An 18,511-nucleotide genomic window follows, 5' to 3' on the forward strand; every position below is an offset into this window, starting at 1 on the left:
TCTCCAGACTAAACAAACCCAGTTTTTTGAATCTTCCCTCAAAGGTCATGTTTTTTAGACCTTTAATCATTTTTGTTGCTCTTTTCTGGACTTTCTCCAACTTATCCACATATTTTGTGAAATGTGGTGCCCAGAACTGGACACAATACTCCAGTTGAGGCCTAATCAGCGTGGAATAGAGCAGCAGAATTACTTCTCGAGTCTTGCTTACAACACTCCTGCTAATACATCCCAGAACGATGCTTACTTTTTTTGCAGTAGTGTTACACTGTTACAATGTGTCTGTCACTGTAGTTTCTAGGCACCATTGCTATTGTGCTGGATGGTGTATGAACAAGACTAAAGCAAAGTTTGCTTCCACTCCACCAGAATCACCAGACAAGGGCACTGACTTGTTCAGAGAATCAGTAATGGGAGAGGAGAGTCTTTTTATTTAAAAAAAAATCTCTGGATCACCCATTCAAACCTGGCCCCAGATCTGTAATAACTGACCTGTTCGGTGGTCTGCGTGAAATGAATGTTTGGTGGGTCTCAGCCCAATTCTTATTAGGCACCTGTCTTTGTCACAAAATGTCCACCCCAAAACCGCACTTAAATTGGTCATCTCCCACAGAGAGACAAAGGGCTAAACTGACCATGAAGACTGAACGTCCTTCTTGCTCTTAGAGGAGTCAGGGTTGAGGCACATTGGCAGAGGAGGGTACGGGGGAAGCTGACACTGCCTCCAACTTGACACATGTAGACAGAGGCCTGCCATCTCCTGGGCTGTGGCACCTTTCACCAGCTCTAACCACCATTAAACATTGTAAAGAAAAAATATACTCTGCCACCACATATACCACTAAATAGCAGCAGAGAGGGAAATGATCTTTCCAGGCCCAGGTGAAAGCGTCACAAACCAGAGAAAGTAAAGAATTGCAGAGGTGGCTTTAAAACACAGGTGGCTTATGGTCAGGGGGGCAGGGTCTTAGGAAGGCGGATCTTGGCCAGAGTGTGGGTGGAGCTTGCTGGGAAATGGTTTCTGACCGTTTTTAAGGAAAATGAAAATGTTTCATTAAAAAAATGTTTCAAAAGAAATATTTCCATCAGCACGAAGCATGGAGCCTCTCAGCACCACTGTGACCTCATTTGAGAGCCAATGGAAGTCACCTCAGGGACTCCATTCTTCCCATCCCTTCCTCTCCACAAGAGACGGCCACTTCTCTCATCCATTAGTCTGCTCCCAGCTAAAATATAAAGCCGTGCTTTATTGCAGTCATTCCTAGGCCCAGTGCCTTGGTCACCTCTGGGACACCCCTGGGGATGGTGTGACATGACATCGCGCTGCGCGTCTCTGACTTCTCCATTGACATGTTCTGTCATGCGTCATCTGCTGCTAATGATAACTATTAGATGCCGTCCCTTTGGATTTTAGGCAGAGACAGGCCAATCTGATGTGGGGGCTGGTGGGGTTTAGGGCAATGCTAATCAGGGCCAGAAAACAAATAGGAAGAAGTCAAACTGCAAGCCACAGCAGATGAAGAACGGAGGGATAATGAGAAAAGTGACTCAGTGGGACAAAGTGGGATTCAATGCGATATGGGAAGATCAGCAAAGCAGGTTCAAGTGTCTGTGCTGTTGACTGCATTAGTCATGGTGAGGCGGGCAAGGTGCCAGCTGCAGGGCTATCGTTGTTCAGTAATTTCATTGCGCCTGGTCTCATTCCAGAGTTGCACGGCAAACCCTTTATTCCTGTGCGCCCTAATGTCTAGAGCCTCCTGCTCTCTCCCACCCGCTATTTCTTTAGTCCTGCTCACTTTTATTGCTAATCATAGCTTCCATTTAAATGCTAATCGGTCTCAGCAGAGGCCCTGTTTTACATATAGCGTGTCTTTTGTGGTGCAATAAAGCTTAAGCTCCAAATGTTAAATCTCCATTGAGACTCCATTAGGCATTTTTCCCCTCTGGGGCTTGGTGAAGGGGGTGGGGAGGTGGAGCAGAGGGGAAATGATGTATTGCTTGCAAAACTGGAAACAAGATACAAAGATTATTCACCCTTTGGGATGTTTCACTGGTGCTCCTTTGTCTCTCCCTCTGCGTCCCACCTACCTTCTTAATCCCTTCCTCATCAGCGCTAGTGGGCACACTGGACCCTATAGCGAAGCAGGTTTGCAGAGGCCTGGAGAGCAGAACCAATCAGAGTTCCTGCTGCTAGACTCTGCTCCTGCCCCCAACACCAGCACATGGTCCAGACCTGGACCCACCAAGCTTAGCTCTGCTGCCATCAATGGATTATTACCTTCAGGAGTTCTGTTCCACTCAGCTGTGGTCACTAACTCAGCAGGAAACCCTGTCCCAAAACAGTGCTAGCCTGGCTGCTGGGGAGGCGTTTGCATTGGGAGGTGGCAGGTGATGGGCTCGGAGTCTCTAGGTCGGATTCAATACTTTATTGGCAGCAGGTCTTGTTTCCTGTTGAAATTTCCTGCTGTGGGTTTCTTTGCAGGACAGCACTCAGATGCTGCCAGTCTGGAGAGTTGAATACAAAACATTATTTAATAATGGGTTGGGCCCACTCCCTAGCTGGCAGATCATACCCCCTCGGGCCATGGTGCTGTGCCTAGCACACTAGCTTGTCGCTAGAGCTGTCTTGAACCCCAGGTGGAGATCCTGCTCTGTGGCCTATGCAGTAGAGCAGTGGTTTTTCAACCTGTGATCTGCGGACTCCTTGGCGTCGGCAAACTATGTCTAAGGAGTCTGTGAAAGGTGGTCATTACCATAGAGCAGTGGTTTTGAACCTGTGGTCCGTGGACCCCTGGGGGTCCAAAGACTACCTAAGATTCCCAAAGGGGTCTGCACCTCCATTCAACATTTTTGAAGGGTCTGCAAATGAAAAAAAGGTTGAAAACCACTGCAGTAGAGAATAGTCTCCCTGTATCCCCAACTCCTCTGCGCATCGATGATGGAGAGGGCAGGGTCCTGCCCAGAATCTTTGCCACTAGCAATAGAAAGACTGGGCTAAAAATCCTGAAAGGCCCCAAGCACACTGAACTGACATTGACGGGGGGCGCCTGTTCCATGAGGCCCTGAGCTGACGGACCTTAAAAAAAGGACAGGGATGTGCCTGGGGGTGTCTCAGGCTGCAACAGGGGTGGATGGCATTTGAATGCATCTAAAATTGTGTGAATGTTTCCCTGGATTTCCCCCACGCCCCAACACTTTGGCTAGGACACTACAGGGGGTCGTTTTGTTGAGGTGCAGCCCCTATTCAGTGCTAGGGAAATGAGATGTAATTGTTTTTCTGTGAACTTATTGCTGGTGAGAGAGACAGCATTGGAGCTGGAAGTCCTACGTGGCATGGACAGCAGCCATGCAAGTTTCTCCACCCTGATCCTTGCCAACGTGCCTCACGTGGGACCCACAGGCGGACCACCCGTACTGCTGGATGGCTTTAGACTCCAGGCCCAGGGAATCCTTAGCCTTGCTGCTCAGACGGCCTGCAAAGGTGTTGGATTAGTGCTGACAGCTGTGGTGGTTTTTGTCACATTGACACAGTGCACTCAGAACTGCGCTGAGACCTGCCAAACTCATTTCATGTACAACACAGATAACTGGCAACATTTCTATGACCCAAACAGGCCCTAGTTCTTGAGCATCTGCCACCACTTTAAAAAAAACTCGGTCAACAGTGTTTGGATGCGGGTGGTGCAACATAACAGAATATGTCAGTTATTGCATGTCTGGATTAATGTGGAGGTATCTGCCCAGGGAATGCACTTCCTTTTCTAAGCTCACATGTCATTCCCCTGCCCCAAATTTCCTGTGTTTTACTATATAGCAGCGTTGCTGTGCTATGTAATGTTCTGAAGATTTCGGTCTTTCCAGTCACCCTATTCTTACAATCCTGGGAATATCCCAGTCTCCCCAGTCCCTCTTCTTTACAATGTTAGCACTCTCCCATATAGGCCAGGCCCTATGCTCTGTAATGCTGGCACCCTGGTCTCTCTGCTGGAGCCAGGGCCGGCTCTAGGTTTTTTGCTGCCTCAAGCTCCGAGAGTGCAACTGCCCAAGCAAACAAACAAACAGACGAAAAAGGACAGCCGGAATGCCGCCCCGGGAATTGTGCCACCCAAGCACGTTACGGGCTTGCTTTGCTGGTGCCTAGAGCGGTCCTGGCTGGAGCTATCTCCTGGCACTTATCTCCTGCCCAGAGTGGGCACCCAGCTCTTGGTGGCTCTTTAAAGATTTCGTCTTCTAGCCAGACTTTTGTCTGCTCTGCAGGTCATTTGAGAAGCCCGCTGGTACATTTGCACCTGAGCAGTGTTTGAGATGAACCCATGTCCCAGGACGTTTTCCATCCTGTGTTTACCCCAAACTGTTGAAAACCCGGTTTTCAGTAAGAAAATGCAGGTTTTGATAAACACACACAAAAAAAAATTTTTTTTTTGCAAGACATGGCACATCTTGATAGTGTCGACAGTCTTTGTTTCTTTATCTAGGCCATTTTTGTGACACAAACTTTGAGCAGCTCCAAATATTGTAACTCCAAATATTGTAAGTATTGTTGTGGTAGCACCTGGAGCCCCCTTCAGGGAGCAAGGCTCCATCATCCTAAGTGCTGTATGACAAAAAGTGGAAAATGCTTACTGCCTACGTTACGCTTAAGAGACAACAGGTGGGTACACCAGACAGACAGTAGGGGCTTTTGCTGTGTGTGGGCAGCACTCCACACACATGTAATCTCCAGGCTTTCTTTTGATTCTTAATTGCCACATTCTGAGTTCTGATCTCCTAGAATGAGGGGAAAGGAAGGAACGGGGGAGTCTCACAAAGAGCTGTTTGTTTTGCTGAGCCCGTCTGTTGTTGGGGCTCCTATCTTTCAAGTTCCTACTCCATCCACATGCCTCCTGGTAGCAGATGGCTGCATGTGTCTGTTGGCGTTTCTGACAGGTCCAACATGATGATCGCCAGCATCCCTGAAAGTGCCCAAGAAAACTTTGGCGGGGTAGCAGAGCTGGAGACAAGGCCATGTGTCTCTCCAGACAGCAGATTGCTTCAGTGGTGCACCACTCTCCCAGGAAAAGATGCTTGAGTGAAAGGAGCTAGAGACGTGCAAAGTAAAGCGGGTCAGAAATTTTCCAGTGGGATGTTTTCCTGTTAGAAACTGCTGATTCGTCTCAATCTAGACTTTCTGCGGAAGCATGTTGATTTCAACTACATTTCACCGCGACTTATTGGAATGGAACATTCTGGTTTTTTTTAAGGACTTTCCAAAATTTTATTTTATTTTGTATTAGATAATAATAATAATTAATAATATAAAACAGTCAGAATTGAAATATTTTGTTTTGATTGACCTAAAACAAAAAATTGTTGAAAATCATTCTGATTCAGAACTAAAAAATAAATATCGAAATTGTGGAACTTCCCAGGAAACAGAAGTTCTGGGTCCTACACAGCTCTAGCGCAAAGTGTGAGGAATGATTAAGAATGGATTAATTAGTACTGGAGATTAGTAACCCTGTCCACACTGCTGCTTTCCCTTGCTGGGAGCCAAGCGCCCTGCTTCTATAGTCAGCCCAGTGGAGTCTTCAGAGCAGGCAGCAATGCAGCAAGCCATGTCTTTGGAGCACTGGTCGGTGTTTGTGTGCCCACCTTACACCTGACATTAGCTGCTCCCACCAATAAAGATGGGCCTGGAAATGGGTTGCAGGAGGTCTTGCTGTGAAAGGAAACATGAAAAGGCATTAGGAAAACTGGTCTGTGAGTACAAGCTCCCAGTAACTTTCCTCCTCCCACAGGCACTCTGAGCTGGGTTTGTAAGTGGTAGGCAGCTGAAAGCCCTAAGCCAAGGGGAAGGGAGTGGTCTTTCCCTGCTTGTGACTATGTCCTATTGCTTCCTTTCCACAGGTGGACCCTTATGTACCCTATGAATACACCTGCGAGGGGATGCTGGAGCGGATTCACGCCTACATTCAGCACCAGGTCCGTGACCGCTCTCCCACCCCACAGGGCTTCCCACTTCATTTCTTGGGGGAAGCAGCCAGCCAGGCATCATGGCCAGCAGGCTGTATTTAAAGATGTACAACAAACTGCAGGTTCGCCAAAAGGGACACGGAGGGTCACAACACTTTTCAGCCAGCCAGGGCCTGAGGTTTGGAGTGACCTGACTGGGGAGGGAGGTAGTTGTGGGGGACTGGAGTGACCCAGGGGTGGGGCGGTTGTGGTGGGTTGCAATGAGTCTCCTCAGCCCCTGATTCCAGGGAAGTGTTAGTAGTTTCATTCTAAACAAGACAAATAGAGCTCAGTGCAACCTGAATCCCAGAGCAAAACACGGGGAGAGAGGAAACTCCTGTGAACCCACTCCCCTTTCCTGCAGACCTGGGGGAACCTCTGAGATCCCCTCACTGCCCAGGTTCACAGCCTGTGAGTTCTTGGCAGGGCTGCGTGGGAGGTGTTGCATTGTCGCCATGCAGGTCAAGGCCCAAGGCCTGTCTGAGAGGAGCAGTCGTTGCTAAATCACTTCATTCAGAGCATTCCAGGATATCTATCCCTTCTTAATCCCAAGGTCTGAAAGCACCAGTGACCTCCCCTGGGTGGCTCTGCAGCCAGTGATTATTGTGTGTGCTCTCATTAGGGTTGCCAACTTTCTGATTGCCAAAAACTGAACACCTTTGCCTTGCGCCCTGCCCCGCCCCTTCCATGAGGCCCCATCCGTGCCCCGACCCTTATCTGAGGCGCCGCCCCTGCTCACTCCATCCCCCCTCCCTCCGTCACTCACTCTCCCTCACCCTCACTCACTCGCTTATTTTCACCAGGCTAGGGCAGAGAGTTGGGGTGCGGGAATGGATGAGGGTTCTGGCTGAGGGTGCGGGCTCTGGGGTGGGGCCAGAAATGAGGGGTTTGTGTGGGAGGGGACTCCAGGCTGGGGCAGAGGATTGGGGTGCAGGAGGCAGTTCTGCGTGTGGGCTCCAGGAAAGAGTTTGAGTGCAGGAGGGGGCTCAGGGCTGGGGAAGTGGGAGGGGGTTCAGGGTACAGGCTCCGGGCGGCACTCACCTCAGGCAGCTCCTGGAAGCAGTGACATGTCCCTCTGGCTCCTAGGTGGAGGTGCAGCCAGGCAGCTCTGCAGGCTGTCTCCGCCCACAGGCGCTGCCCCTGCAGCTCCCATTGGCTGTGGTTCCCAGCCAATGGGAACAGTGGAGCCGGCGCTTGGGGCGGGGGCAGCGTGTGGAGCCCCCTGGCTGCCCTGGAGTCGGAGGAACCTGTCACTGCTTCTAAGAGCCATGCAAAGCCAGGGCAGGCAGGGAGCCTGCCTTAGCCCCGCTGCGCCGCCAAACGGACTTTTAGCAGCCTGGTCAGCAGTGCTGACCAGAGCCGCCAGGGTCCCTTTTCGACTGGGCATTCCAGTTGAAAACCAGATGGCTGGCAACCCTAGCTGTCAGACATACATCCTCACCAGTGGCTCAGGACACAGCCAGCTAGCCGGTGGCAGGGCCTAGAGCCCTGGGGGCTATTGGTGTCTGAATCTGAGAGGGGATTTAGGACTCATGAAAGTCAAGGGCCAGTGCCTCTGGCTGGAGCCCGGCATGGTACTGGCAGGAGCCATGGATGCTTCTTCCTAATCCTCTGGTGGCACCCACCAATTGCAGCTTTGGGACTTTCCTGAACAGGGGCTGGGTAGCGAGGTGGTGCTTGTGGTTGTGATTCAGGTACCATAGCAGCCCTGCCCACCGCTTGTCTGGGCTGTGCCTGGGTGGAGACGAGTGAGGAGTCGCGCCGTATCTGCAGGGATTTGTTCCTTTGCAGTTATCAGTACATCCTGGTGACAAGGAGAGAGATGCTCTGTATGGAACCCTGCCACAAAAAACAGGGGAAATAGGGGGCCGCTCATCTCTGGGACCCTAGTTTAGCTCCAGATCCTAAGCATGTCTGTAGGCATTTATCAGAGCAAATCCCTGGGGACTGGGCTCCTTGGGCCCCCTGTAAGCTGGCTCCTGGGATGCACTGGAACCTGGGAGAGCTGGAGCAGAAACAGCCTCTCATCTGAGATCCTTTGCTCACAAAGCTCGGCAGTGTGGGAAGAGCCCTTTGATCTGTCTGCTGCAGGGAAGGTCCACCAGGTCAGGGCAGGAGTCAGTAACAGAGTCGGAGTCATATACATTCAGCAGCCCTAGCTGCTGCCTGGGGAGGCCCTCAGGAGTTACCTTCTAGCTGGTGGAAGGGACCTGAGCTCAAGGCAGCAGAGCGAGCCTCAGCTGCAACCTAGAAAGTGATTCCCTTCAGACCGGCCTGATGTTTAACCGTTTCCATTCCGTGGGGCACTCTGTGACCTGTCCTTTTCTGTCCTGCTAGGATTTCTGTGCTGGAGCTTCTCCTCCTCTGCCAGCGAAGCCCAATGGCCATGCTATGCCAAGCTCGCCAAGCCCGTTCACCCTGTCGCCGAACGCCACTCACCTTGTGTGGTCGTACAACGGCAGCAGCGCCCCCCATGTCTGGCCTCCCATGAGCTCCATGCAGGTGTGGGTGTCTGAGGCTGGGCGAGCCTGCACTGAGACCTGTCAGGAGCATGGGCTGGTCTGTGAGCCAACATTCTTCGAGTTTCTCAACAAGAAGGACGTGTTTCTCCAGTGAGTATGGCTCTCGCACCTCCACCTGCACGGTGGGGTGATAATAATCCATTGTCCTGCTATAGCACCCCTATTTAAGGGCCCCCAAAATGCTTTTGTTAGGCCTCAAAGCACTCCTCTATCATAGGGCAACATTATTATCCCTGTATTACAGATGGGTAAACTGAGGCACAGAGAGGTTAAGGGTCTGATTGGCAGAGCTGCACAGGCCAGGGCCAGCTAACGTCAGTGACAGCCATGGGTGCTAAGCATCTCTGAAAATTAGGACCTAAGGCCAGAACGGTGAGAAAAGATCAGCTTCCTCACCCAGGCTTAGCTCCAATTTAAGCGTAACGCCGACCCCTTGGATGGGTTGTCAGCAGCACAGATCAGACCTGGGACCTTGGGATCTTTATACATGAGCCTGTACTATCTGAGCTAAAAGATGCCCCTTTCTTAGCCGAGACCATCACAGGCTCATCAAGTGCTAGTTGGCCTGGCCAGCACTAGAAGGGGACAGAGTGCCACACTGGGCAGACATGGCTCACGTTAAGTTCTGAGAGTGCTCAGCATGTGGTGGGCATGTTGGGTGCTGAGCTCCTTGGAGAGTCTGGCCCTAGATGTCACAATGGGAGCAGCTGGACACTGAGCTCCTTGGAGAATCTGACCCCACATAGCTTACCCCAGGCTGCACACCAAGCCAGCAGCAGAGCCAAAAACAGAACCCAGGTATCCTGTCTCGCAAGCCCTTATTCTAACTGCTAGGCAACACTCCCTCATTGACCTTTTGAAAGGTGAGGTTATTCTGTTCTCCCAGTGCTACTTTCTGCAATCTTGCAAACACAGCTCCCCTTGCTGTACCTCCCTGTGGTCCATTGCAGTGTCCTTTGTACACAACCCCACATGCACAGTCTGCTTTGTTTGTGTCACTTGCATGCATTGTGCCCGAATGGGCTTCTGCTTCAAAACAAATGTTGGATTTTTCAGGCACCTTTCCCTCTCCCCCCGCCTTTCATACCTTTCTCTGCAACACTCCATTTTGAACACACAGGCAGTGAAGTTTTTAATAGGGCATAAATCTGCCTCCCGATTCCATGCTGCACGGTGGACAATTAAAATGCAAGCATTGCCATTTCTGTCACGCTGGTCAGGCAGGCAATTTGAGTCCTAGTGACATTTTTATATGATAAATTAGAGCAGGAGTGCAGATTCCACTCACTCCGCTCCTTCCCCTCCGCCCCCCGAATGAAATCACCTGTTCAGAGTCAGTAGTTCAGCTCGGAGTTTATTAGGTAGAGCCATTGGGCATGCAGAGATACCCAGGGGCATTCTGCTGCTGACCAGAGGAGACCCCGGCATTCTAGCTCCACCTACAGATTGGAGGAAGCAAGACAATCTCACTTTCCATCCAGTCCATTCCTCCCTCTCATGCTACTCCAAGAAGTTTGCTGGTGCTGGCTGCAGTCAACCCAGCTCTCAGCTCTCAGCGTTTGGCTGTCGTCTCTTTGTGTTTCTTGCCCCTGGGTCCCATCTGGAACCTCCCCTCCTGGTTAGCTCGCGGTTCCCCAGGGGAGTTGAGCTCACTCCCAGGGTACTTTCTGAGTCCAGTTACCTCCAGTCCCTGGTGCTGCTCCATCAGTGTCCTGTAGCTAGATCAGAGAAGAACAGACATCCGGAGCACCGCACAGGGCTGCAATGTCTGTCTGCCCTAAACAAGGCAGGGGGGAAAGCAAGCACAAGTCACTGGTCAGGTGTGGCTACCGGGCTCCCTCGCTGTCTCTATCAGCCTCTCCTCTTGGGAAACTCACCCGCTGCTCTATGGCCAGCTTCACTTGTAGGTAGGGCATGCTCTGCAGGTGCGCCTACTCGGCACTGTCTGAGTGCAGAGACGCTTGTTAGCTTGCTGTCAGCGGGATGGGGGCGTGTCCCATCACACTGACCTCTCCCTGCCCTGTGGCCAATCGCCTCTCACAATAACCCACACATGGATCTGATACATGCGCCTCACATGTGTCACACAAGTGCCTAGAATCTCTCAGATGCATGGGAGCAGCTCCCATTGAAGTCAATGGCCGCCGCACATGGCCGTCTGAAAGTGCAGTGTGGCCCAGAGAGCCTATTATGTGTCCTTGTGCCAGTCCCTTGGATTCCATGGGTGGTTTGCTTGGGCCATGCGGATTGCACACATAGGTTGGGATGATCTCACAGGTTTCACGTCTGGGCTGCATGGGTCACACAGATCTCAGGTTGCTCAGGTAGCCACATGTAGTTTCCAAGCACTTACTATGCAAATCATACATCACGTAAGCTTAGTGTTATTGTGGGGCAGGGACAGGTCTGCAGCGACATTCGAAGCAGGGAGGTTCTGTAAACAGAGCAGTGTTCAAATCTCCCCCAGAGATGTAGCAGCCCTCCCTAAAGTCACATTCTGATCCAGCGTGAAACCTGCTGAAGAGCAGGTGCAGAGATGGACACAGCAACATTCAATTTTGGGTATTTGTTTCCCAGGCTTCGCATTGCCTGTGACACCACGGAGTCCGAGATGAGCCACCTCTACCCAGCGCTGGCTGAAAATGTGCAGGAGTGCTACCTTCAGAAGGAACCGCTGCTGTACAGCTGCGCAGGCTACAGCACCAAGTACCGGCGCCTCTGCCCATGTCGCGATTACCGGAAAGGACAAGTGGCGCTGTGCAGGGACTGCTTGTGATTCCACCCCCTGCTCCCAGCGCCCGGAGAGCGTGTGTTGTGACACGCCACACGCAACAAGTAGCTTTTTCTCAAAGCTTCTGCAATACCCAAGAAGGACAGGACAGCTCCCTCTTCTTGGAAACTCATGTCGAGACTTTGGATGTCAGACTCTGTCGGTTGTTTTGTCTGCCAGTCAAACGTCCGTGAATCACCATCTGCTCATGTTGGATTTTTTTTTTCTTGAGACACATCTCCTTCCACACCCAAGCCCACCTGGACTTCAGAGGAGCCCAGAGCCGCTTCAGTAGGACAAGGCACCAGGAGCCTTTGGGTTTGGGTTTCATCCTCTTTGAACGTCCTTGTTTATTTATTTATATTTTTTATCAAATTAAAGCAGCAAAACAACCACCGGTCCTTCCTGCGGAGTTATTTGGAACAACCTCCTTAGAAATACTTACGCGGGGGTGACAGATCTTGGAAGGCTCCAGTGCCAGACGCATCTAGAAAGATGCCTTCGAGTCTATCAGTCCGATCAGCTGTCCAGGCTTTGGAAGGGGAGGGGGAGGCATTCTACACACGCTGACGGGAGCACGTCTCTTGTTCCGTTCCCGCCACTAGCACTCGTTAGAGCTTGGGACCCCTGCCCTGCAGAAGTGCGGGGATTCTGGGCATGACATCACAGCACCAGAGACAAGCGTCCCAGTGCGGTAGCTCGGGGGGGTGTTGATGTTTGTGGCATTCATATGCCAGAACAGAGCGTGCAGGGATCGACCCATTCATAGCTGGGGCCAAAGAGGGACGTTCAAAGGGAGGGAGCTGACCCTGCCCCACCAAGTGGTTCCCCATCTCTTCTTGCAGCTGTACTCGTTTCCCAGATGAAGGCCTTGGCTATAGCAGCCAGTCCTCACCATCCCCAGGACGGGGTGCTCTGCCCCTTTAAGGGGCTGGGGGCCTGGGGCCAGTCAGCCCTGTTCCATTATCAGACCCAGCTGGGAAGGGGTCAGGTGTGTTCCAGAAAGGTCTGAAAGAGCTGCTGGAAAGGGAGCTCTAGGAGAGAGGTTGGTGCCTGGTCCTGGAGCAAAGGGGTGGGAATAGGGGCAGCGTCCAGGGGAAAGACCCCTGCAGCCAGGGCTGCTCAGGGGAAGAGCTTTGTTTTGTGTTACTTTGTGAGTTTTTTGTTTGAATTAAGATCCCACCCCAAGACAGCCCATGGGAGAGGTGTTAGTCCTCTAGGGGCTGGGGAGACAGGCCAATAGCCCTACAAACTCCCATTCAGTCAGAGACATTCTGCACCACCAGGGAGCATGGGCTGCCCCTGTGAGACCGGGGTGTGGAGCAGCCTGACCCCTGGCAGGTTCGAGCAGGCACAGCAGGCGGAGGGGTGCGTGGGGGGCGGGTTAGCTGGGCAGCAGGAGCATCACAGCTGAGAGATCCCCCCAAAAAGGGTGGCCCCTGCCCAAGGAATCTGCTGGTCTCTCACCGCTGGGGGAGGGGGCACACAATGCTCAACCCCTCCACTGGGAGCCACTCCCGGAGTGAGCCTGGCAATTATCCCTACTGCCTATGAGCAGAATCCACTGCGTGGAGGCTGGGGGGCTCTCTCCTGGTGCCGGCGCAGGGCTGGGGTGGAGCATGGGGGGCGGGGCTGTATCCCGGTGCCGGCACGGGGCTAGGGAGGAGGGCTGCACTGGAGCTAGTGTGGGAGTTCACCCCATTTGTGAAGAGGCGCTGGGACACCCGCCTTCCAGCTTGTGACGCTGATCGGCTGCCGTTCCCCTCGGCCTCTCTCTTGCTTTCCCAGGGTGACAACTTGGGATCTCTGTGTCTTCCGTACCCTGACTGGGGTCTGTGCAGTGAGATGCACGTCAGAGAGGGAGAGGTTCAGTTCTCACAGCAGGGGATGCGGGCACCTCGCTGGGCTCTCAGGGGATGAAGCTACATGTTCTCTCTGCCCGCCTGCCTGCCAGCACCTGCCCAGGCTGTGATCCTGCTCTGCTGTGCGAAAGGACGGCAAGACTGCCTGCTGCACCCAATGGGGGATGAAGGGGCTGGGCTGTAGCTGGAATCCCAGGAGGAATGGTGGCCGAGTCCGCAAGCCCTCCTCTTAGGGGGTCCCAGGGTGTGCACCCCCTTTTCAGAGTCCTCCCCTCCCGCTGCTCAGCCATCTCCAAGGGCTAGTCCAAAGGGAGGGGATGTCTCCATCCTCAGCTGGCCCACCCATCGGAGTGCCAGCACCTCTGAAGGTGCTAACAGGGAGCCCATGGGTCCTACACCCTGCCCCTCTCACCTCACCTCCAGGGTGAGCACCCTAACACTGAGCTGAAGGGACAAATGAGGCTGTCTCCTGCACTGCTGCCACTGTGTGTGGCATGAAGTGGGCTCTGGGCATGTCAGCTGGATTGAGCCCCGCTCTCTCCACCTGCTTGGAGGATAGTGCTGGGGTTTAGGCATGGGACAGGTGCCTGGAGGCCTGCCTGGGGCAGCAGTGCGCATGCTTGGGGGCAGAAACTTAGGTACCTTGGGGCTTGTACTGAAAAAGTTTAGGTGAGTTGAGGTGCCTTCAGGGCTATGGGGCAGCTGAGTGGGGGTCTTGTGGATCACAGTGATGCCTAAAAACTGGGATTTAAGTGCGTAAAGCCCAGATTTAGGCAGCTCAATCACTTTGTGCGTGTAGGTCTTCGTCTCTCTCCATGCCTCCTAGCCCCCTCTGTAAAACAGGATCATAAGGCTTCCCTCTTGTCCGTCAAGGGGGTGCTCAAATACTGTGGTGATGGAGGCCATAGAAAGACCAGGCTGTATCCTAGGGGAGGGTGTACTGCTACCTTTGGGCTGCCCTTGCTGTAAATGGGAGGTGATTGGCACTGTTCTCACTGTCCATGTGCAGCCAACGGCCCCACCTGGCTGGAAGGAGGAAGATCAGCAGACACCAGATCAGCGAAGGAAAGACGGCCCACCAAGCAGCAGGTGGGATTCTGACATCTGACCATTATTGTGGGCGAAAAGAATCAATAGATGTTAAAGGGTCGCAGGCTCCCAACAGCACTTCTTTAACCGCATCAAATCGGACCATGACAAGAAAACGGAGAGTGGCGTTGCAGTGGGAAACTAGGGGAAAGCCCAGGGCTGAGCCAGCTGCAGCCCTGAGTACTTACTCGTATTCTCAACGGGAAGGGAAGCATCAGTAGGATGAGCCAAGGGGAGGAATTACTGCTGGACTCAGGATGCTGAGTTGTGCAAAGAAACAAAAATCTGGGGGACCTTGAATCCTTCCCCTGGTCACTGAGCCACAAGGCCCTTAAGGCCCACGTGTGCGAATTCCCGTGCAATGCCTGTTCCGTCTGCAAAACCCTTCACCTTTGCCCCTTGTGTGCACAAATTACCTGTCTGCATGTGCAATTGTAAGCCATGCTAGTGCAGTGGGAGACTTTGTCGCTGTCTGATGGCAGGTCTGTATAAGAGGATAAATGCCTATTACTGTTGCCGCCTTAAGACATGACTCCTTTGGCTCAAGTGGGCGCGGTTCGTGCTTTTTAACACTGACGGGCTCTGGTTCAAATCCCAGTGGAGTAGGAGGCATACAATCGTCTGATTTCTGAGGAAACTGGGAGGGTGCCTGTGGGTTTCTCTGTTGCATGGGGCCCCATGCGTTACCACTGGGTGCAGCCACAATTTGCTAAATGAGACTGCTGCTGGATACAACACATCCTCGCTAGGACGATTAACCTGTGCTTCTAGCCCCCCTGTTTGACCGCTGCTCCTTCCCAGCAGCACCACGTTTCAGTGCACTGCCGACTTTTCTGAGAGCCTTCAGTCTCTGCTGTGCCAGCCTCTAGCAGCATGACCATCCCACTGGCTACTGCCAGCCTTTCTGATCTCCCTAGGTAGAAATGGTACCTGACACCACTGATGGGCATTAACTCTTTCTGAAAACAATGTACAGAGGGCTTCTGATTTGGGGCTTTATTCATTTAAATTTGGGGAGGGTATTTTAGTGATTTTTGAATTCTATGTCCATGTCCAGAAATCAGGCCTTTTCAGGGCTTTCTCTGATATGGAAGAGATTTTGGGGGGGGTACTTCCCAAAACTCTTCTCTAAATAGGATCCACTTTAATTTGTATGACATGTATAACAATGGCTTACACATGGTTTAAGCTTAGCATGCTCGTTATTGAACCCCTGGTCTGGTGTTTAGTGCATTTGTTCCTTCGTGCACGTTAACAGAGTACTGCGTCAAACAGCACGACGTTAAAGTGCACTAGGGAACCTTTAGTATGCACAAGCAGGGTCTACGTGGACCAATTCAGTCACACACCCAGAGTCCACTTTATTGCTTCCTGTAGACAACCTCTTTGATGCAAGCCAGAGAGCAGGGGCATCCCCTAGAGAAACAAACATCACTGGGAAAAGGGTGACATCAGCACGAACCGAGTAACCATTTCTGGGTTTTTCTGGCGTTTATTGGATAAACCAATTACATTTTTTTATCATCAGTGGTGTTGTACTGGTGTTTATTGGTTAAAACCTAAAATCAGAAGCCCTAAATACACCGTACACAACACGCAGACCAAGCAGCATCACCAGCTCCCTGCTCAGAGAGCTGTTTTGAAATGGTGCCACATGGGGGTAGTGTAGAGATTCACACACATTGTGTATCCCCCTTCTCCCTTGGTAATACGTGTACAGTTCTCTGCTTTGTCCTTGCCTCTCTTTGTCTCTTGTTTTATATGAAAATAAAAATGACCGGCATATGAAAGGGAAGGCTCATTCTTTGTGTCTCTCTGGATGGATTGGGAACTGTTCTCAGCCTGGGATCCTACAGAGGGTGGGAGCATTTCTCAGCTATTGTGATAACAAGAAGGAAGGTGATGCCCCCATGTGATTGGTTGGAGGGACCAATGAGCCGTGTTCTGCTGCAGATCAGGCTTCTGTGCCAAAAGAAACCAGAAATGTGGGGAGCAAAGGCCTCTGGCTGAGGCACGTAAACCTGTCCCTCACCCTGCATGCCACTCAATGCTGTCGCATTAGGAGATACTGCTGTAATAAAGAGCCAGCTCCCCACTTGTGCACCAGCGGATATCTGGCCCCGCACAAGGAGTAATTGGGAAAGCTTCTGCGGTGACAGTCACTCTGCGCGTATTGGGGAGGGAGGGATGCAATCGAGCCAACTCAAGAGTTTTTAACAATATTTATTTCTGGTAATAACTGATACATCAGCGAGATGAGGAAAAGGATGTGATGGATCGTTTCTTTTGCTGCTTGCATTTGCTTTTTCATTGTCAGCCTCTCTCATCTCTCCAGGTTGGGTCTCTGAGATCCCCCATGTCAACATCCTTTTGAGTTCTCCATCTAATTATTCCAGGAGATGATGGGCCTAATTCCCATTTACACAGGGGCCACTCTGCATCACTCTAGCAGTTTGAGGGGCCTTACACTGGGAGTAGATGTATTATTATTTGGATAGCACTTCGGAGCCCCACTCAGGACCTAGTGTTCTAGGTGCTGTAAAACACAGATCTATAAGATAGCTCTACCCCATGAGTTTGCAATTGAAGTAAGTGTAATTTACTCCATTTTAAGTCCCCTTTACACTGCCTGTGGTGTAAAGTAGCCTTAGCATAAATGAGAATTGAGCCCTATGAATTAAAACCAATAATGCACTCTCCTATCCGTGAAACGATAAGAAAACAAAACAAAAATATTTCATCCTTACCTGGAAAGATGGGACCCAAATGTTTCATGCCATGCATGTTACACTAGCACAAGTCTTCACATAAAGCAGTGAAAATGTAGTATGAAAAATCATTTTAAGGTACTTGTCATTATTTGTAAAGTATCCGTATTAGTCACCATTGCCTAGAGAAACTGCTTGAGTGCTTCACATTTCAATTTTTTTTCCCATTCCTTTACCAAAGTGTGTGTCTTAGATTGCATATTTGCAGACTGGTTTATTAATGCAGGGTGGCTCATGAGCACGAGGATACAGCTGCTGGTTTGTGGTTGTAGGGTTGTGCATTTGAGCAGGGATGCAAATACTGGTTTGTTATTGTAGGGTTGCTCACTCAGGCCTGGCCGTGAAAGCTAACTTGTTATTGGGGGGTTGCTGCTAACATTTATTTTTTCTTATACTGGAGTTGTGTAACCTCTTTTGAATTAAAATAGCTATAAAGTTATATGGAGTGTGGAAACAGGGCTGAAAAATAAAACAGATTGGTCACATGCTGGATCTGTTCTCCCTTTTACTGCCTTACTGTCCAATGAGACAGTTGCTGTGTCCAGTTCAAACGTTCCAGCTGGAGCACTGAAAAGGTGTTCTGGCAGCTCAGAGCTGGGTAGAGCAGGAAGCTACCTTAAAAGAAGTCTTGAATGGGTCTAAAACTATTAGTATTTACATTATAGTAGCACTTAGGGGCCCCAACCAAGATCAGATCCCATTGGGCTAAGCGCTGTACAAACACAGAGTGAGAGGCAGACCCTACTCTGAAAAGTTTATAAGCCAATAGAGAAGATAAATAAAGGGTGAGTGGGGAAACTGAGGAACAGCACCTGACTTGCTCACAGGTGCATTGCAGGCCAGGGGCAGAGCGAGGAATAGAACCAAGATCTCTTTGTTCCTAAGCCACTAGCCACACTACTTCCCTAAAGGCACTCCTTAGGGTATGTCTACACTACGAAATTAGGTCGAATTTATAGAAGTCGGTTTTTTAGAAATCGTTTTTATATATTCGAGTGTGTGTGTCCCCACAGAAAATGCTCTAAGTGCATTAACTCGGCGGAGTGCTTCCACAGTACCGAGGCAAGCGTCGACTTCCAGAGTGCTGCACTGTGGGTAGCTATCCCACAGTTCCCGCAGTCTCCGCTGCCCATTGGAATTCTGGGTTGAGATCCCAATGCCTGATGGGGCTAAAACAGTGTCGCGGGTGGTTCTGGGTACATATCGTCAGGCCCCCGTTCCCTCCCTCCCTCCGTGAAAGCAGCAGCAGACGATCGTTTCGCGCCTTTTTTCTTAAGTTACCTGTGCAGACGCCATACCATGGCAAGCATGGAGCCCGCTCAGGTAACCGTCACCGTATGTCTCCTGGGTGCTGGCAGACGTGGTACTGCATTGCTACACAGCAGCAGCAGCCCATTGCCTTGTGGCAGCAGACGGTACAATAGGACTGGTAGCCCTCATCGTCATGTCCGAGGTGCTCCTGGCCACGTTGGCCAGGAGTGCCTGGGCAGACATGGGTGCAGGGACTAA

General features: G+C 51.3%; 1 protein-coding gene across 1 annotated transcript in view; it reads left to right on the forward strand.

Moving 5' to 3' along the window:
• MGAT5B (alpha-1,6-mannosylglycoprotein 6-beta-N-acetylglucosaminyltransferase B) overlaps nucleotides 1-17,472 on the forward strand; it is a 177,251-nt gene extending 159,779 nt beyond the window's left edge. Inside the window, exons 16-19 of the mRNA XM_037914627.2 lie at nucleotides 5,887-5,961; nucleotides 8,329-8,603; nucleotides 11,091-12,328; nucleotides 13,072-17,472. Of these exons, the coding sequence (XP_037770555.1) occupies nucleotides 5,887-5,961; nucleotides 8,329-8,603; nucleotides 11,091-11,289 (549 nt within the window). The 3' untranslated portion in view covers nucleotides 11,290-12,328; nucleotides 13,072-17,472. The remainder of the gene's footprint in view (nucleotides 1-5,886; nucleotides 5,962-8,328; nucleotides 8,604-11,090; nucleotides 12,329-13,071) is intronic.
• The last annotated feature ends 1,039 nt before the right edge of the window (nucleotides 17,473-18,511 follow it).

This window comes from Chelonia mydas, chromosome 14 (genome assembly GCF_015237465.2).
Source record: "Chelonia mydas isolate rCheMyd1 chromosome 14, rCheMyd1.pri.v2, whole genome shotgun sequence".
In the NCBI taxonomy this organism is placed as follows: Eukaryota; Metazoa; Chordata; order Testudines; family Cheloniidae; genus Chelonia; species Chelonia mydas.